The sequence below is a fragment of the Cyanistes caeruleus genome, chromosome 15 (assembly GCF_971803275.1).
Source record: "Cyanistes caeruleus chromosome 15, bCyaCae1.hap1.1, whole genome shotgun sequence".
NCBI lineage: Eukaryota > Metazoa > Chordata > Aves > Passeriformes > Paridae > Cyanistes > Cyanistes caeruleus.
The window spans coordinates 7355643-7375973 of record NC_141715.1 but is presented as its reverse complement, the minus strand read 5'-3'; the positions used below and the strand labels follow the sequence as shown (position 1 = coordinate 7375973).

The following is a 20331-nucleotide window of genomic DNA, read 5'->3' as shown; positions in this document are numbered from 1 at the left end:
GACCATAGCACTTCATCTAACCACAAAGTTAATTTTGCCTCATGGTTGTACTCGTATTTATGATAATTTAAACCATTAAACAAGATGAGATGTCAAAAAGATTCAGATAAAAACCTTTTTTTTTTTTGACTGCTAACACAGGCACAAACAGCCAGACATGTGGTATTTTCTCTGATCTATTCCAAAGATTTGAGAGCTAAGAACAAAAAATAAAACTGAAAATGACTAGCCAGTGGCTGAACAAAGTTGTATTCCACTAGAGTATTTAATTTTATCCATGTCTTTTGCTGTCCTCAGCCCCATAATAAGTTTCACTGTGCTTTCCTTGGCACTGAAGAGCAGAGGGCCTTTCTGCTAGATGAAACAAATAGAGATTCTGCTATTTTAACATGATTAAATGTTGGAATGCTTTTCCCACCATTGAAAACAATAACGACCTTTCCATTATAGCAGTTCAACTGAAATAAATCTTCACAGGCCCTTTGCGTTCCTCTCCTGTACAGTTCGATGGCCTCTGCCCTCTTTTTATAAAGTCCTTGTTGTTACTGTTGATGTCCTCAGGGCCACTGGGTATTGGTACATCAGAGACCTTTGTTACTTCTCCCAAACCATGCAGAGAAGTCATGCTAAAAATCCAGGGTCTAGTCTATTAAAACAGGTCCTTTCTTGGGTGCAAATTCTTAATAGGAGGCTATTAAGATCATAACAATGACAGACCTACTGTATATATTAGAAACATTAGGCTGTGCACACGATGGATGTGTACACACCAGAGATAGATGTGCACACACCACCCCTGGGTATGCACCCACCCCCACCCCACACATACCACACATTCACCACATGAGATTAAATAAAAATATCAGCAGGTCTGACTGGGTGCCAACAACTCTCTACAAGGGCTTTATTTTAGAGATGGTTCTGCTCCCACTGCTCCATGGGAACAGTAAATGTGCAAGTGCTGTTAAATTAGACCCTGTTATTGCAAAGAATTATTTTTTTCCTATTCACTGGTGCTGGACACAGTAGAGGTGCAGGAGCACAGATGTGATGGTGTGCCTGTCCACTCCCTGCTCTCTGAGTCCTTCTCATTTACCTGGGGCTGGGAGCTCACAGCCAGAGTCACTCCCTGCTGCCCTGGCAGATGCACAATGCAAGAGTCTGTGGTGGGAGGTGAGGACCTGGGGGGCCCAGAGGGCCTGGAACACGGCACAACGGGGCATGGGATGCTCAAGGACACACTGGGGTGTAGCCCAGCTCAGTGGCTTTTCTCTGCCCACAGCATGAGGCACTCCTCTCTGTTCTTATGCCCTGCACAATGTGTCAGACACATCCAGCTGAGCTGCCTGTGAAGTGTATGGATTTATGTCACTTCTGAGCCACAACTGCATTATCCTCACAAGTATGTCACTGATATGCCTTATCCTTACAAAAGGGAGTTTTGAATAGATTGAAGTTCAAGCATAAGCTCGTCTCTGGCCTTGTTTTCACACAAAAGCTGTTCCCTCTAATAACCCTGCACAGGTAAATGTAACTCTCAAGGTGTCTGCGGTTATACCACAGATATATTGGAAACCAGCAGTGCCCAGGGATCAGTGCTCAGACATCAATGAGCTGGTTTCTGACCCAGAAGCCCTTGAATTTAATTGAAAAAAATCTGATTTGTTTCACTGGTCTTTGCAGCAGACTGCTCCAAAGGCTAAAGCATAAGCAAAGGTCCTGCGGGCCACAGCCTTCATCCCTTCACCCTGTGCCAGCAAAGCTATTTCATGAAATTAAGCTGTGAGGCTGTGTCTGTGCCTTTGAAAATCCCAGACTGACCAAGATGGCATGAAAAGAATGAGGGAACTCTGAGAACTGCTTGGGAAGAAACTCAAGCAAATTAATTATAAGGAATTTGCTATTAATTTCTGGCAGAGTATCCTCTCACTGGAATGCAAAATGATTCCCATCCCAGTGATGGGAGCTGGGCTGAGGATGGGGTGGGTGCCCAGAACCTGCCCCATGCCAGGCCAACCCTGCCCTCAAGGATTTGTCATTCAAGTGAAGTGACAGGGTTCACAACCAGTGAGCAGCTCACACTGCTCATTCAACAAGTTGAGGCTCATTGCCGTCTGCCTTTTTGTTTGGTAAAACTTTGCAGTGGTTTTCTGGCAAGAGCAGACATGGCCCAAATCAGCCAGCTGCACTTGCACTGGCAGTTAAGCCAAGGCATTAACAGGAACAGGAACATTTTTGTGCTAGGAGGTGATGTCTGTCAAGAGGCCACAACATCAGCCTGACCTTGCTGGTTGAGAGCCAGCACCCACCCAACCCAACAGCTGCCTCCAAGAGTGCCAACAGCATTTGCAGGAAGACACAGGAACAAACTGGAAACTTTTCTCAGAACATTCTCCCAGTTCCTCCTACACTGCAGCTTGGGGACTTCCAAAATCATGGCTGGAGCTTGGTGTTTAATGGCTCTTAATGGACTGTAGAACTGTCAAGAATTTTTCAAAATAATTTCTAAAACTTTCTGGCATCTGCAACTTTCTGTGGCAGCAAATTTCAAGATAATTAGATGCTTTGTGCTAAGTCTTTCCTCTTATTTGTTTTAAATCTGCCACCCGACAATTTTATTTGATGTTCTCAGGCTCGTGTTATGAGAAACTCAATAATCATTCCACGTTCAGTCTCTTTGGGCCACTCACAACTCTGTAACTCTACTCTATCTTTTTAATCTACATCCTTGCTTTTCCAGCATGAAAAGTCCTGCTTTATCCAGACTCTCCTCATCCAGAAGTCATTATTTATGTTTGCTTTATTCTGGCCTGAGTTCAGCTGTGGGTTTTTCAGCAGTGTGGGCAGCAGTGAGGTGGGCACAACCTGAGCTGCATTGGCTGAGTACTTCAAGTGCAGACACAGAGTGCAGGTACACGGGGGCAGGTCAGTGTTCTCCATCTCTCCCTTCATGAAATGATCTTTTCCTAAAGCTATTTCCCCCTCCCAGCCTTTCTCTTCAGAGCCCACCATTGTACAGATCCATACACACACACACAAAAGTTTTTACTCCCACATCCATTACTGGCATTCATTAACACCGAACTTCCTTTGCCCTCTTGTGTCACAAGATCCTTCTGCAGCTCTGAGAACAGGCCATCCTCCCATGCAAAGCCATTCCCTTTTACCTCATGGAAAATCCATTTAACAGCTGTCATTGTCAGTTTTTTGAAAATCCAAGTGCATTGTATAAATTGAATCACTCATACACTCAATGATCCCTCCAAACAACTCCTAAGAGATTTAGGAGGTATGATTTCCCAGGAAGCAGTTTTACCCCTCCCTATGTAATTTTTATTTATATTTGCAACTGATTTTAGTTTTCACAGGAGAGGGGCTGCTCACCATCTACATGTTCATAGGGGAGCCAGTGGTGTTTGGTGTTCTGGTACTCGAAGTAAGGGTCCCACTGCCGGCACTGCTCCTCTCTGAAATCCTCAAAGTCCTTGGGACAGTCCTGGGTGTTGCACAGCTGGAATTCGTAGCTCGGCCCCACACATGTGCGGCCTCCGTTGGCAGGACTGCGACAGGGAGAGAAACCCATGGTCAGTTTTGCCATTATTTCATCAATCAAGTGTCTATCAAATCTTTTGAGGAGCAATTTGTTTCCGAGTCATGTCAGCTGGCACTTAATGAAGCCAGGGCTGTATTTTTGATATATAAAATACATATTTCCTTTCAAAACCTGCTGTCACTATTTAGCTGTTAAAAAGCAACTTCTGCAAGCAGGGGTTCAAACTACTTGATAAAGGCAAGAAAAGCCATTTTCTTGGTGTAGCCAGGAAAGGAAAACACAGCAGAACTCGTTCCCATTCACCCCTAAAGCATCAGCAAAGGAAGCAGAGCCCAGCTCAGTGCTGTGCCCCCAGGCAGATGTGTACCAGACCCCTGGCAGATCTGGCAATGCAAAACTCAGGATCTGTAGCTGGGTTTTCATCCTCCTCCAGGAAACACAGAAAATGTTTCAATAGTACATTAGGCTTTTCCTACATGCAAATAGGTTTTACAACTAAAACTGTGCCCACAATTATAAAGGTCACTTCCCTGTTGCCAAAGTAATAAAGGCTGAAAAAAGAACTGGAAAATTTTTTCTTAACAGAAAAAAATTTCCATCAGAAAATTCTGCTTCATAAAACTCAATTTAAAAAAAAATCAATGATAAGATGATTTTCAACACTAGTCAAGTTCAGTTGCTTTATCAATAAACCAAGAAATTCAACATTAAAAATATTTTCTCTCTTAAAATCATTTCATTCTGAAAATTGTTTTAGTTCTTGCTGTTAGGACCTTGACATTTTATGATGCCACACTAAGAGCAATAACTACACATTTCATATAATTTGTATTAAGTATACTTTACTTCCACTGTTACTGGAGTAGAATCATTCCTACATTATCTAGATGACCCATATGTAAGTTATTAAAGCAAGACAATTCAAAATTCCTAAAATTAACTCTGGGGAAGGTTCTGATCTCAGGAGCTTTGTTCCAACTTGGAATGAAAACTGTTTGAAAATATTTTAAGACCTTCTTGTTGAAATATCGTAAAAGGTAGATTTAAAAAAACTCTTTAAAATGTTTTAAAATAAAATCCAGTAAATTACTGCTATTATTTCATATTTATATTTAAAATGAGATATATAGGACCCTAAACTTTTACTTATGCTTTACACAGCACTTTCAAGTATTACCACTTTCAAGATCCTTCTAAGTGCATAACCAGTTTAATGGATGGATAAACCGAGAAATAAAGATGATTCATGACTTGCTAAGGGCCAAAAGTAGAAATTCTGACAACTTATGCTATAGGTCAGATTTAACAAGCACCACCTGACATCCTTCACTGGTCATGCACTGAGGATCCTCCCCGCGCAGCCCCTGCACATCAGTGGAGCCCGAGGGGTGTCACTTACTGAGGGGTATCATTTACTGAGGGTTGTCATTTACTGAGGGTTGTCACTTACTGAGGGTTGTCACTTACTGAGGGTTGTCACTTACTGAGGGTTGTCATTTACTGAGGGTTGTCACTTACTGAGGGTTGTCACACTGCCGGGTCCTGTACTTCACCCCGGTGCCACACGTGCGGGAACAGGAGCCAAACTTGCTCCATGCCCCCCAGTGTCCATCCTGCTTCAGGATGTCTGGTGTGAGCCAGATGCAGTGACCTTTAAAGCAATGCTGAAAGAGGGAATCAGATGTCAGAATGATTAGATGATTAACTTGTATCAGATGAGAAGCTGTTGTACCACATATTGTAATTTTCAGCACAAGTTCTGGATTTTTTTACCTCTCCAGTAGAAAGTAGAGGGACTTGCTCAGATTGTGCCCATGATCCCAAAACTCACACAGATTTTACAACCTTACTTGTTCAGTATGTACGTGTGTGCATGCAAGTTTTAAGTCTACTAAGTTTGTTAAACTGTTCTCAGAGCTGCATTTCCTCATCACCTGTCTGCAGCAGGGATATAATTTAAGGGGAATGGCAGAATCCCAAGTATTGGAGGCTAACAGTAACATCCTGTCTCCACTACTGCCTGCAGCCTCTCCAAGCAGCACTGTCAGGAGCTCTGGCCACACCACCATCCTGCCCAGCCGCTCCCAAATCCACACCCATATTCCTATAATAAATGCAAAGTGTTGTGGAATTAAAGCAAGCTCACATTGTAAAAATTAATGCTATTAAATAAAAACTTCTACAGTGTCTCCCTGGAGATCTCAGGATAAACCAGACCAAAAAAACAGGAGGCATTCCTTAGGGACAGCTCTGGACATTCCTACAGCTGCACAGATCATCACATCCTACCACACTTTCTCCTTTCTTTTACCTGGTTTTTAATACAGTCATTCTACAGCAGCTGAAACATAGAATTTGCTACATTCCCCAAACCATTAAGGTATTTATTTTGTTTCTTTAAGAGCCTTCATAGCTCCAGTACTGATCATCTCTTCTGTCATCTCTTGTTAAAGAAACCTTTCAATGCCTTTCCACCCATTTCTCCAGTCCCTAATCAAGGAACTTTTTCTCAGCTGGAGTCAGAAAGAATTCTTCTCAAGGATCACAAGATTCTGGCCCCTTTCAGTACTATTTCTGCCTTCATAAAAGTCTACTGATGAAGTGTGGGTGCTGGAAAATATATTCCAGCAAACAAACGACTTTGCATGAGACTGTCACAGTTTGTCTGCGTTAACAGTTACTGCTGGGACGAGAGCTCTGGCTCAGGAGCACAGATGGCTGCAACAACAAGTGAAATCAGTCACTTACTTTCCTTAACATTCAAGTCAACAACAACATTTTACACAGCTTAACAAGCCCTGGAACGCAGGAATTTGGCAGGCTGCACAAGACAAGCATATGGCTAAATGCATGCTGCCAGCAAAAACAAAATCAGAAGATACATAACAGGAGAGCATTCTTGAGCATAGAGCGATTAGTGATCTGGAAGGCAAATCTAAAAGTGAAGGATAACCATTAATAATGCTGAATTTAAAGAGAGAATTGTTAGTAGAATGGTGACAAGGCACAGCTTACTGATTCACTAATCTGCTCAGTGACTGGCTCCTTATTTATGTAATTTATTTTGGGGTTGATTTGGTTGGACAAGGAGTAGAAGAGAGAGTAGAAATTAGGTTTCAACTATTTTTTTCTTTCCCATAACTTCAGATATTTGAAGTCAAAACCTATGAAATAGATGAGTTACCACAAAGCCAATTATACCAATCCTGCTCCAGAGCTGTAATGGGCATTTTTCTTAGAAGTTTGACAGGACAAGAGATAATTCAGCAAAGCATGAAAGAAATGCAAAATGCTAATATGTCCTTTTCTTTTTTCGGTTTAGAAGCACAGGGCTGTACCCTTCAGGGGCTGTTTACTTATGGCTTTAGAGAAGTTTGTTTGAACAAACAGTTTGAGTCGTGGGGCCCTGCGCAGCCAGGGGACCATTCAGCGATGCGGGGGAAGCTGGCAATGTTTCAGCTGTCAATAGACATTTCAGCCAGGCTTGGAAGCAGATGTGAAGTGACAGCTCCTGATCGGTGCTTGCTCACACATCCTTTTATCAGGCTGCTGCATTGCTCAGGTGTAAGCTCCACAGCAGTGACCAAATCCATTTCAGGAGCCATTTAGCCTATGTTCATTATGTGATGATCCAGAATCCAGTGCTTGGACTCATGGAGGAGAGGGAGAGATGTGATGACAGTGTTTGCCAGCCTCTTTTCCCTGTTTTAGTCAGGAATAGCAGGATGTAGGTTTGCAACAACCTCTAATAGACCTCCTCTCTGACATTGAGACAGGTCCTTGAACTGGAAGGCAAATATGGAAAAGTGCTATTGACTCTGCTGTGTAAAGGGAAGAGCAGCACTGACATTTTGTGGGGAAGCTGGTCAGATGCTGATTGTTGGGAAGCTGAGGCAGAGCTATTAGGAGAGAAGCATTTGTGTAAAATGAGTCATTCCCAGCTCTGCCTTTTTTTGTAGATTAAAAGAAAGGAGCCTACAGAAAACAAAATTATTCACTAAGGAATCTTATTCTGTGCAGATCCATGCAAGAAAATGCATAAGAAGGTAAAACCAGAGACAGAGCCATCTCCAGTGTAAGAAAGGAAGTTAAAGCCTTTTTATTGCGACTACATTAACTACATAATGAGGTGGAAAAGAGCCAATTTCAAGCACTATTTCCTTCATAAACATGGGGTTTCACTTAAAGAATGAAGCATATTAAAGCGTTTTTTTTTAAAATGAGAAAAAAATGGGTAAATGCAAATTATTTTCTTAGCTGAAGACAAGATGACTTCTTGCAGTCTTGCCTATTTTTCTGGAAAACAGGGTAGTCCAAAACAAGTGCAATTTCCAGGACAGGGAGCTTAAATTTCTTGCAGTAAAACATTCCACTGCTGTTTTCAGCAGTTCTTTGAAACAACTGCTGTGGATGCCAAAAAGAGAGCCAGTGTGTTCCTGTGGGCTTAACACATCTGCAAGTCAATTTTCCAAGAAAAGACTTGAAGATCTTCTGTAGGTGTCTGTAACTATTTTATATTGGGCAGCAATGGGCACCTCTCTGATCTCCTCACTTGATGCTCCAGTATCTCCTAAGTACCCCCACATATTGCACAATAGCTGGGGGTGCTCAGTTCTCACTTTCCTGAAGTCCCATCAGGAGGGGGTTATTTATTTGTATTCCCCATCACACACAGACTGGCCTGCTCTGCTCCATCTGTTTGAGAGTAATTAGTTGCAAGGGATGAAGTGGAAGTTCCAACACTGAGGACTACTCTGAGGCAGTAAAAGTTTCTTCAGTGGAGAATCAAGTATTCTTCCTGTTTCTGTGGTGACTAACAGGGCACACACTCACCCATCTGTCTCCTGTCTCTGAGAGAAGCTGAGGTCAGCTTTCTCAGTGGGAAATTAACTGGATTGCTTTGAGTACACATTAGTGTTTTCAGAAACCTTTTTTCTTGGTCCATTTTTCTTCTCAAAATATCTATTTATTTCAATATTTAATCATTCCCTTCCTTTCCTGACAGAGTAAAAAATCATTCCAAGTTTTACTCAGATCATCTCATTAGCACACTGCAAGCAAAGAGAAGACCTGCTAAGTTTGTGCTGGATCCTTGGCACAGAAGCCAAATCCAAGAGCAACATCAGCTTGGTTGGCAGGGGCAGCTACCAGGCTCTTACCTCTCTCCAAGAAAAGAAAAAAAAGGAGACTCAGGTGGTGCAAACCTTGATGTTAGTCACTGCAGCAAGCAGATGGACTCAAGCATGTGATCTCCCTGCGTGACTGACTCTGGGTTTTATTTCTACCCTGTGGAGAGCAGTTAGCTGCTCCAGTCGACATAAATGTCTCCCCAGAAGAGTAATAGCTTTAAAAAATGGAATAACAAAAACTGATGATAGATTTCTGAAGTTTGCCTGGATTCAGAAGCCTGAAGCTAATGTTAGAGCTGACAGAATTGTATACAAGTAAATAAATTATCAGCTGGCAGCATATGTTTTCTTTCAATCTACAGAATGCAGAGTTAAGCTTTGCACAGTTATGTTTTGTCTGCATGGTTTACTATAGCAATTTTTGGAGTGTCTTTGACTCCACAGTAAGACTCTGAACCTCCATTAGCTTAACTTTACACACTGGAGTTATTTTGTGGAAGGTAATGTCACCATTGCAAGGGGCTGCATCATCAAAGCCTCACAACTTTGATAGAAACTTCCCTCTTGCTATTGAAAACTCAACATGGTTTTAAAAAAGAAAGCTGGGAGCAATATAAATTATTCTATTTCCTTTAGGATACTGTCAAAATAATTTTTTTTTTTTTTTTCTGACTAGGAAGCTTCAGGAGATTGTGTTAATTTTTAATTTAAAACCCAGTAAATTATTTGTTTGCTGCCAATTAACGTAATGGTTGCTCACTATCTCCATTTGCACAAGAAGACTTATTAAGAAGTTTTCAAAATGGCAGAACCTCACTCTTTTGGCAACTTAGTTCAAATACCCATAGGCACAGAACAGCTTACAAACATTTACATAAATATACACTTATCTGCACACATATATGCACACATATAGACATTAGAAATTAGAATTAGAAATAGAAACACAGCATTAGAATGCCTCATCTTCCCTTTCAAAAGGTCAGTGCTGGGTCCAGGACACAGCCTGGGGGTGCAGACACATGCCCCTTACCATCCTGCCTGCCGAAAATATGCTACAGATTTCATGTCTCCCACATGGCTGCTCTTGCCCCTTGACCACCAGTCAGGAAGGAGGCAGCTGGGCTGGATTCTCCTCAATGGCATCTTGCTAAAATTGGGATCAGTTATCAGTTGTGTGAACACCAGCCCTAGGTGAGGATATCCACGCACCACGCGCCGTGTTTGCCTCCCCAGCACCACTTTCATTTCTGGCATCCGGTCCCCTCAGCTGCAGCAAAGCCAGGATGTTTCTGTGAGACATCAGCAGTGTAGTGATTGGTCTGAGCTTAAAATAGGCCCTGGGAATTAGTGGTATGAAATCATGAAAACTGCAAGTCTCTAAGGTGGGAAACAAATGAACCTTTCTCAATCAGCATCTTTAATTGCTTATGTTTCTGTGCTTTTCTGGCATGATTCCAAAGAAAATAAGAGATCATGTTTGAAATGATTTTCCTTTTTCTCAAGTGCTGATGAGGTATACTGGGAGATGTACCTGAAAGGAAGCTGCCCCACAGCAACTGAGTCCCAGATTTGGGCAATAAATGCATTTTACAGCCCTGTGCATTCAGGCAAGAGCCTCTGGTATTGTCCCAGTTGGTGAAGAGAGTGAAGGGGAAGGCAAAATCAAGGTCAGGGACGAAAAGGAAAGGAACAGATGTAAAAGCATTGATCTGATGTACCTGTATTAAAAACACCAACATCTAATAAATACACTGGTCAAACGCTGAGCTCAGATACATAAAGTCAGCTATATAACATTCCCAACTCACACTATTTTAAAAAAACCCAAAACATTAATTCAGACTGCTGAACCTTATCTAATAAAATGGTTTTCATTTTACATCATTTTCTCAGGTTCTTCTGGAAGGTGGCAGCAACTTTATTTATCAAAAAACTGGGACAGCTCCCTTGAGAATAAAACAGTCAGAGTCCTATCATCTACTGAAACTTCAGAATGTGCACATACTCTCTTGCATCTCTGCTGAGCTCAAAAGCCTGGCTGTCTGCACAGCTTGCTGAAGCCTTGGATCCCAAGTTCCAGTCCAAAGAAAATTTTTACAGCTGAGTTGCATAATATCCTGACAAACTGTTTATAATGGAAGCACTGACAGATCCTTAACTGTAGGGTTACAAATTCCTTTTTTCTCCTCGTTTCTGTTCAAATACTAATATGAATGAATAGCTCAGGGAAGAGGGTGATGCAACAAAATGGAATATAACTGTATTTTTCAGTTTGGGGTTATGAATATTTGTAATATAAAAATCGGGACAAAGAAAAGTGTATCCAAATGAATTGTCCAAAATTTTGGATTGCAACCTAATTTTTTTTTTTAATTTCATAGTTTGTTTTTTTTAATAAGAAACAAAGCTTTTATAAAAGGAATAATTTAAAGAAGAGAAAACCAGAAGGGAGTGGTTTGCAGAGAGCATGACTTGGTGGGGAATTAATTTAACATAATGTTTTCATAAAAAAGACTTTTCAAACCATAACAGCAGCTGCTAATATGGTTCATTTATCGCATAAATGATGTCATGCATTGGGTTGTAAAAAAACCTTTCCAAGTAGCGACATCTTCCTCTCCCCCTCAGTCACTGCATCCAAAGCCCAGAGAAGCCAGGTTTTTTTCATCAGACTTCAAAGGACTTGGAGTTCAGACCCACTGTGAGCAGAGTGTGATCTCCACGGAGGATAGCTGGGGCTGGGAGCAGCTCCAGCGTGGTGGCTGAGCAGCCAGAGCGCTCTGAGCCTCTGTCACCTCACACCGTCCCTCCACTGCTCCTCGTGCCTCCCTGGGCTCTCATCAAACCAGCAAATCCAGCACCACGGACCTGCCCTTCTCTGCTCACAGTCCCTCTGTGCTGTCATGTGGGTTCTCTCGAGCTGGCACTCAACTCCCACGTCCATCCTTTCCCGCTGGGAAGCTCCAGCGGCTGTGGCTTGGCTGTGTCTCCAGCCCCCACTGCAGCCCCACATGGGGGAGGCCAGGCAGCACCACAGCAACACTGCTGATCCAAGCACAACATCCTGACCTCAGAAGAGTCGTAGGAGAGCGGAAATTTCCCCATTTTTGGCTTTGTCACAGAGACTTGCGTGGGGCAGATACTGCCATGACCTGCCTGAAGATGGGGTTTAATGGTCCCAGAGTGGCCATGAAGGACACGCCAGTCCTCACACCATGTCCTCCCCTCACACTGCTCAGAATCACACAATATTCTGAGTTGGATGTGACCCACAAGGATCATCAAGTCCAACTCTGAGTGAATGGCCCCTACAGGGATCAAACTCATGTGCTATTAGCATCATGCTCTAACCAACTGAGCTAATGCTCAACACTTCACTTGCACTCAGGAGTTCACCCTGCATCTTAGCAAACTTCAGGTCCTCCAGACAGTCTCTTCTCTAATTCCTCTTGATTTTGAGGGGAACATCCCCAGCTGCACACAAGCACACATGGGCACATGGGTACACAGGGCCCCAGCTCTCACCTTCCCTGGTGCGCACATGGTCCCATCCAGCGGAGGCCCTTTCTTTGTTTTGCAGAAATAGGGGTTCTCGGGGTGGCTACACCACAGCTGCTTGCAGGGATCAAACGTACGGAACTGGAACACAGGGAAAAAATCAGAGTGGATGATGCTTTGAGAGAGCTCTCACTTTAAACTGCAACAGAAGCTGCAGATGGGGGGTTCCTTTCCTAGGTATAAAACACCAGCTGTTAGCGCTGATTCCTGAGGAACACCACGATGTCTGTGGATTGAATATCTGAGCATACAGAATCATGACTCTGAGACGAGATCCCATCTGCATGCAATGGAATAAAGTCAGGCAAAAATAGTTTAACACAAGTGACCAACCAGTTTCCTCAGGCAGTGAGACACATGCTGCCTTTTATAGCTTCTCCAAACAGGGCTGCTTCATTTGGCAAACAAAGCAAAAAATCCTTGTGCACCCATGGGAGATGGAAATGAGTTGCTCAGACTTTAGCTCAGCTGCTGTAATCCCCTTCTTAGGGGGATGGAAATTTGAGATCTGGTCCCCAAGCAATGAATAAATCAACATTTTACCTACAATGCAAAGGCTTCTATAGGAGAGGATGGGAACCACCCACCACAAAACATACTAAATCATGATGTCTGGACATGCTTTTGGCTATTCTGAACAAAGAAGAATAGAAAGCCTCCATGTCCCAGGCTCTGGAGGATGGCTGTAAGAAAAGATTCTCTTTGGCTGGGACATTCTCCAAGGCAACATCAGAGGGAATTGTGTCAAGACACAGTATACAGCTGAAGCTCTAAAGGTTCTCATCCATTATCTAGGGAAAATGCTCAGCACATATATTCCTGCATATGGGAATGAAAGCAGAAATGCTAACGTGTCAGCAGCTGCCAGCAGCTGAAAACATCTCTTTCCATTTAATATTTTGTTCTACTTGAGGAGTTGGATGTGGAAGGTACAGCCCTGCTGCAGAAGACTATTTTCTGAGGCCAGTCCACTGAGAATTGCACTAATCTTGCCTTGCTTTAACTTTAGACTTTGCCTCTTCTTTTCCTCATACATGACAGCCAACCATGTCATCAAGAGCCCTTACAAGTTGCTTTACTCGCTGTCATGCCTATTTTCTCTTGCAAGGTATCAAAATGCATCACACTTTCCATAAAATTGGATCATAAAAGCATGCTGCCCTGTGCTAGCACTACAAGATGTGGCAGCAAATCCATCTCCTTCACGTCAGGGTGGGAGTTTTGTAGCAAAATGATCACCTGCCAGCAAGAGGAGGCTCAATAACACACTGAGTTTGTTTGCTTGACAACTACAGATATTTATGAAACTACGCAATAATTACTTCTGTAACTCCAGCTAAAAAAAAAAATACCAAACCAAGAGGTTTTTAGAATAAGATATATGTCAACAGTCAGTTGTTAATCCTTGCTCACAGCTAAGAGGGCACGACATCTTTCCTTGTGGGCTTCACTAGGTTGTCCCTATTAAGGACATTTCAGAGACACTTAGACCACTGCTGGATGAGAACTAGCAGAAGCTAAAGTTAAGTACTCACAGCTGTGCACATCATGTATCCCAGACCAAAGTCAAATCGGCACTGCTCATTCATGGAGTAGTGAATCCCTGGCAGCTGTGGAAGGGAAGGCCAGTCATGTTCGAAGGGATCATCCCGCAGACAATCATAGGAACTGCAACAGGCAAAAATTACAGGAACAGATGGGGCTGTGAGGCTTGCACAGTGTTTGTGGTTTCATTGCCATTTTGTTCCAAACAAAATAGAGCCTACAATTTCTCAGATGCTGGCCCTGAAGAGCAGCTAATAGTGCAATTACGCTCACATTCACTTTAGCATGTCATATCTACCTTCAATGGATTCTACACATCTTTTTTGAAGCCCTTCCACTGTAATTTCCATTTAGCTTGCAGGTAAATTTCTATCAGTCTACAGGCTCTGTATGAGAAAGGAATCAAAGGAAGAATCCACATGAGACCAAGAAGAAAAGAAAGTTTAATTAATTTTCCATTTGTGGAATTTCTTGCTGCCTGCAGCTGTCTTTCAAGGGAGGTTTCAAAAGCAGAAGCCAGAGTAACCAGCCCAGAACACCACTGAACTTACAGTTTCCCTGTGTCCTCCCTGAGAAGCAGTGACTCATTGGCAGACTTCACTCAGGTTTGTTCCCTCTCTCTGCTTCTCCTGATCGCTCCCAACTCCATCCATAGTTTAAACTAAGTTTCCTTGCTGTGTGATCAACGGGGAAGCTTCTCCTCTGCTCCTAAGGAGTGAGGACAGCCTGTAGAATTACATCTGACAAGTCATGCCAGCACAAAGGACTGAAGCTAGTACCACCAGATGGTTAACACAGTGTAAGTATTGGTTGATTCACAACACCAGCACAGTCCACAGGATCTCTGAAAATGTCTCCCAGTTATTTAACAGACATGAGGACACCATACACGAGCCTATCCTGGAAATCATTAAGGTTGCCTTGAAGTTACCAATAGCTGAAAGCAGAATTTTGAGGTTAGATTTACTTCAAAGCAAACCGTCGTTCTGCTTTGTTATAAGACATTTTAAAAATAGTTGTACTTAAAAGAACGTAAAGCAGCCCTCTAGGCCAGATGATTTTTATTTAATGGCTAAAGCTCTGGAGGATCTTGCTAATTGAAACAATCACATTTCCCTAACAATGTTTTTATTCCTTATTGCCACACCTAAGATATCTACAATAATAAAAATACTGACAAAAATACTGACTCATGTTTACTTCATGTATTTTGCTACACTTTCTTTCTGCTCATTTTCAGCTTTTGCTGGTTATGGTAGTAGCTTTCCCATATTTTTCTTACAACTTGCACATAACAAGGGGAGAGTTTTTTTCTGTAAGGAGCAAACAAAAGGTCATAAACAACAGAATTTGTTGGGGAACTCCCACACAGGTCTAATGCCTGAAGGGTCAGGTCCAAAAAGGAAGGCAAGGGGCACGGATGAAGCTGTTTAAACAACTTTTGCATTTAAGGTACTGAAAGAAAAATTAGGAGCTGAAGAACTAATTCTAGAACCATGTGCTCTTTGGATAGCTACTAAAGTCAAGAAAAGCCCTGAGCACTTAAAGGGCAGATTTTCCTCTCTAGGCATCACTGTCTTGTCACAGACAGGTATCATAAGCAACAAATGGCAAGACAGACACGACGCTGCTGGGCAGCCAAGGCAGCCCTCAGCTAGAGGTTAGAGTAGGGAGGGAGGAAATGAGGATAATTCAGAGCGGACTGACATCAAACTGAAGGCAGCAGAATGGTTCTCCCGTGCTGCCCCGTGGAAGGGCAGCGGCTGCTGAGCAGTACTCACTGGAGGTAGCGGTTCAGCTCCTGCTGGCTGCAGCGGGACCAGTGGAAGCGGTGGAAGGCGGCCTGCACCAGGGGGGCCATGATGCTGCCCAGCCGGACCTCGTCCCCACAGCGGTTCCCTTGGCCGTCGTGCTCCATTCCTAAACTGCCCCGCGCACGAGAGACACAGCGGTGACGTCGCGGGTGGGCTCTGAGCCCCCCAGAGCTGCCCCCTCCCCGTCACCAGTGCTTGCTGACAGCAAGGCTCTCCAGTCCCACGGCCCGTGTCCACATGAGCCAAGTCATGAGGAATACGACAGGGTGAGGCTGAAGCTAAAGAGCTGCTCTGGAATAATTCCCACATGGAAGGACTGACCCTTGAGAGTACTTGCATGCCGTTAGCCTAACCCACTTTTGAAAAAACCTAAAAATACCTTTTTTGGACTTCTGTCCACATGCACATTTGTGAACTACTGCAGCTAAATGTGAATCCATTTCTGAATTACCGAGGGTGCCCACCCTCCAGGAATACTAACAGAAATGTACCCAGGCTCTAATCTGGAGCTATTCAAGACTTTATATGAAACTTCTTAAAAAACCCACACCTTAGCTTAATAAGAAGTATTTTGCAACAGCAGACAAGTCCTTTGCATGGAAAAAAGGAAAGACACTCCACAGAAAGCTAGTTCAGACAAGCTGCTGCTGTTGCCCAGGAGCAATCCCACATTGCTGAAATGTCAAACAGCCTGGAAAGTGGTGGATGCTTTCTAGAAAATTACCCAAAGTTAAAGACACTCTAAAATTTCTTTTTGGCTTTACTATGAATATATTTTCTCCTTTCCTTTGTTAGGATCTTATGTTGCATTTTTAATAAGGACTATTGGACCAATGTGGGCAGTATCTGTCCACAGTTAAACCAAATTAACAGATTGGGGCTGAATATGACTTGAGGTATTGCAAACTTTCTGCAGTGGCATTTCTTTTAAAGCTCACACTGTGCTCTTTTTGTTCCTAATTCAAAAATTTTGGAATCAAATACTATCTGAGTCTCAAATAGGTGTCCCTAACTAAGATCTGTTTATGGTGATTTCAATAAATTTTGGCACTTCATTGTTTAAAGGAAGAGAAAGGGCCTGCAGTCTTTCTTAGGGAAAACAGAATAGAGAGAAACTGTTCAGAAAAAAACCTTCTGGTAACTGTTATTCTACCAAAGAGAAATGGGAAATCAGTGGGAGTTCTCTGCAGAGAAAACAGGGAGACTAAAAAGATCTGGGAGAAACCAGAGCTTTGACAACTGCTGCCCAGACATTGGTTCAAATCACATCAATAGGTAAAATGATTGCATTTTTTACATGAGATATATAGAACAGTTGTAACAGCAGTGCTTGGCACCTTGTTTCTATACAGTATTGTTTCCTTTATCAGCAGTAACATATACAGATTATGCGCTTATTTAGTATGAATTGCTTGCAAGAATACTTGCACTGACTCAGTGAATTCATATTTCTTTATTATTTACATTTCCACCAGGAGACTACAATACATCATTTAATTTAGTCCCACAGAAGCCCTGGAAGGTATTTTGATATTAGCTCTTTTTTCCCATTTGAAAATCCCAAAATATAAATCTTACTTAAGATCGTAAAGAAAACTTTGTGAGAGTTGAGACCTGAAACAAGAGCTAACCCTAAACATTGTTTCTTAGCATCAATTGCATCTGCCCAATGTCATCAGCATTTGTCTGTACCAAAACCCATTTAACGTACAACACAGCTGTCCAGTTGTACTCACACATGTCCAGTTTCATGAGCCACCACAAATGCAGATGAAAAACCATCTTCATGGTTGAGAGTGCAGCTTCGGACAGGATGGCACATCCCAGTGACGGGAGCATAGCCTGTGAGAAACACCAAGTGCTTCAGAAAATTAACAAGTAAAGAAAAATCAATGTGCTGGGAAGCTCTAGGGTGAGCATCTGTCCTTTGTTGTCACACAAGTATAGCTGAAGTGGTCGCCTCAAGACCTCTGCCCCTTAACATTTAAGAATGTGCTCCTTCATCTGTGAAACAGATGAAACCAGCCTGTTGAACAAATTAAAACTTCCTGGCTCATCAAGAAAATTCTTGTCACCTCCTGGACTGCCCTGCAATTGCCTTTTCTAAGTGCATGAGGCAACAGAGGCGAAGGACATCACATGCTGCTGTGTGGAGGAGCCCAGCACCAGCCCTCAGGGAGCAGAGCCCCAGCCCTGTGTTGACAGCAGCTCTGGCCAACTCAAAGTGAGTGTGAAAGTTCTGGGATGTCTCCCCTCTGGTGAAAAACCTGATCTCACAGGAGCCAGAGTTCTGAAAAAAGGAAAACATGGACAGCGTTTGGCCCTGCTGTTCCAGACCTCTCTATAACAACATTTCTTGCAATTCAGCTGTAACACAGCAACAGATTTGGAACTTTTTTAACACGAAATCTATTCTTTAATCTTTGGGCATTTTCGGTGTTGTTTACATATGGATCCCATTTTCTTGGCTTCAGTAAGAACACAGAAATCATCCAATAGGTAATCAGTAAGAAAGGATAAAATCATAAGTGAAGCAATTACAACTGAAAATGGCCCAACAGAGAGCTCATGGGGAAAGAAAACATTGAGCACAGCTCAGCAAAAGTTATACAATTAAACTTTACATGACTAGGCTGGCTCAGTAATGAATGCACATGCAAAACAAACCCAGATACACACCTTGCATGCCTGATGGACCAAAATCCTGCCTGGTGAGGAAGATGGCGTGGTCGTGATACTCCGCGTGCCCAGAGTCGGGTTTCTGTTGCAAGTAGGCCCAGCGACACACGTTCTCCAGACTTTGTGAGGGGTTCCCAATCTCTATCAGACTCATAGACTGCAGTCACACAGGGAAAAAAAACAGACATCAAGAGTTTTTTATTAAAAGCATGGGCAATTGTTTTCCCAACTTTTTCAGGCACTTTACTAAGCATCCCATTTCCATTACAAATTTGTTCTTAATTAAGAGATACTCACACTTCAGAAACAAATTTTACTGGACCAAGAAAGCAAGAAAATAGTTGAAGTTCATGGTTAGATTGTTATTTGTGCATTTAATGAGATCTAAGATATAATAAAAGTAAAAATAGACTAGAAATAAAAAGATGCATATTTTAATGACAAAACTGATACTGGGTTGTTGACTCTTATTATTTCTATGCCACCCTGGTACCAGTTTACATCACTTTATCATCTCTTTACTGTCACTTCCAGTCTGGATATAGAGTTCCTGATGGAGCCCTTGTCCCTTTTGGAACCAGCAGGTCTTGACCTGCACAGACTGACCCAGTGTAGGGAAGATCAATGCCTTATGGCCAAGCAAAGCCTATCACAATAACTGCAGAGAGCCAGCACCCTGTCCTGTTCATCAGCTGCATTTGTCATGAAACAGAGCTGTTTAGGCTGTTCTGTCAGAACTTGGCACACTCCTGGGTGCTCTGTTGGTGCAAAAGTGTTCTTTTTCAGCTGTATTTGAATCATTACTTCCAGAAATGGAGTTTCTCAGCCACTGTCTTTTAAATTGCATGTTCTTTATCCCATTACTCATCTGAAGATCATTCAGAAGGTAGAACACAACTTCCCACTGTGGGATGCCATTCTCCATGTAAACCACATGTTCCATGGGTGGTGAACTGACACAGCTTGGCAGGCTGCAGTGAGCTGATGTGTTAGGTGGGGTGCAAAGGACAGTTCTCTTGAGCAAGGAAGAGAAAGGTATTTTAAAATCCAACTATTACATTTGCTTCTTTTTTTTTTTCTTTTTTTTTTCAGTAGTGCTTTTTTAAGAGTTCCCAGCTAATTATGCTTGATACTGTGCACTGCTAAGACTTTAGAAAGCTTATTGTATGTGGGATACTAGAAAATGTATGACTAACTGACCTGTCCCAGGCCTTCCAGGATTTGTAAGAACTACAGATGTGAACCTTGGCTTTTCATTTGCAAAAATTATATTACCATGGCAACACTGTAATCATAACAAAAACCACTACAGTTTAGATGCTATACTGTACTGCAAGCATTTGTGATTCCAAATACGAAATGTAGAGCAAAACCTAGCCTAGGCCAAAAATAAGAAAGATGTAATACAATTCATGTTTAAATACAGATGTATTTGACGTGTCCTCTAATTGAATTCATGATGGAGTACATAGAGTATTGACTACATGAAAGAGAAAATCCTCAAAGGGTTGTGGAAGAACAACTGGAATTGATAAAAGAAATGTTGCCAAACTGAGGTCTGATTTTGGCAAAACTAAGATATTACAATTCTGCAAATGTTCATAAAAACAAATTTATAAACCAAATAGAGGCACAGTTTGGATTCTGATACCACTGTGGAATAAAAAAGTTGTAATGTAATCTTGTGTTGGATCATACTGCTTCCAGCCATAATTCCCTTGGAAATTGGACTAATAACTGCATTTTACATGGTGAGACAGTTGTGGTGCCTTTATTGAATCTTTGTATATTTATAAGAACATACTTAAACAAACTTTGAGTCATTAATACTGGGAAAAATCTTGACTCTTCAAGCAAAAATCCTAGTCACTTAAACAGAGTTTGACTATGGCTGATGTCTTTAATAACATCCATCAATAGCAAAACAAACAAACAAGCAAACAAACATAAAACTTATCTATATCACTTTCACTCTTATTTCTCCAAAACTGCACAAAAAAGATCAATTCCTTGAAGGAGATCAATAAGAAAAGTCTTACTGCAAAACCAA

At 42.2% G+C, this 20331-nt stretch overlaps 1 protein-coding gene across 6 annotated transcripts in view; it reads right to left on the bottom strand.

The window, feature by feature from the left end:
• The window catches only part of ADAMTS2 (ADAM metallopeptidase with thrombospondin type 1 motif 2), a 169931-nt gene that overhangs the window by 15271 nt on the left and 134329 nt on the right, over positions 1 to 20331 (bottom strand). For all 6 annotated transcript variants that reach the window (XM_086852288.1, XM_086852289.1, XM_086852293.1 and 3 more), the window contains 7 exons: positions 18282 to 18438; positions 17339 to 17444; positions 15570 to 15713; positions 13779 to 13911; positions 12211 to 12324; positions 5072 to 5217; positions 3385 to 3560 (listed from right to left, as the gene is read on the bottom strand). In XM_086852288.1, the coding sequence (XP_086708414.1) occupies positions 3385 to 3560; positions 5072 to 5217; positions 12211 to 12324; positions 13779 to 13911; positions 15570 to 15713; positions 17339 to 17444; positions 18282 to 18438 (976 nt within the window). The remainder of the gene's footprint in view (positions 1 to 3384; positions 3561 to 5071; positions 5218 to 12210; positions 12325 to 13778; positions 13912 to 15569; positions 15714 to 17338; positions 17445 to 18281; positions 18439 to 20331) is intronic.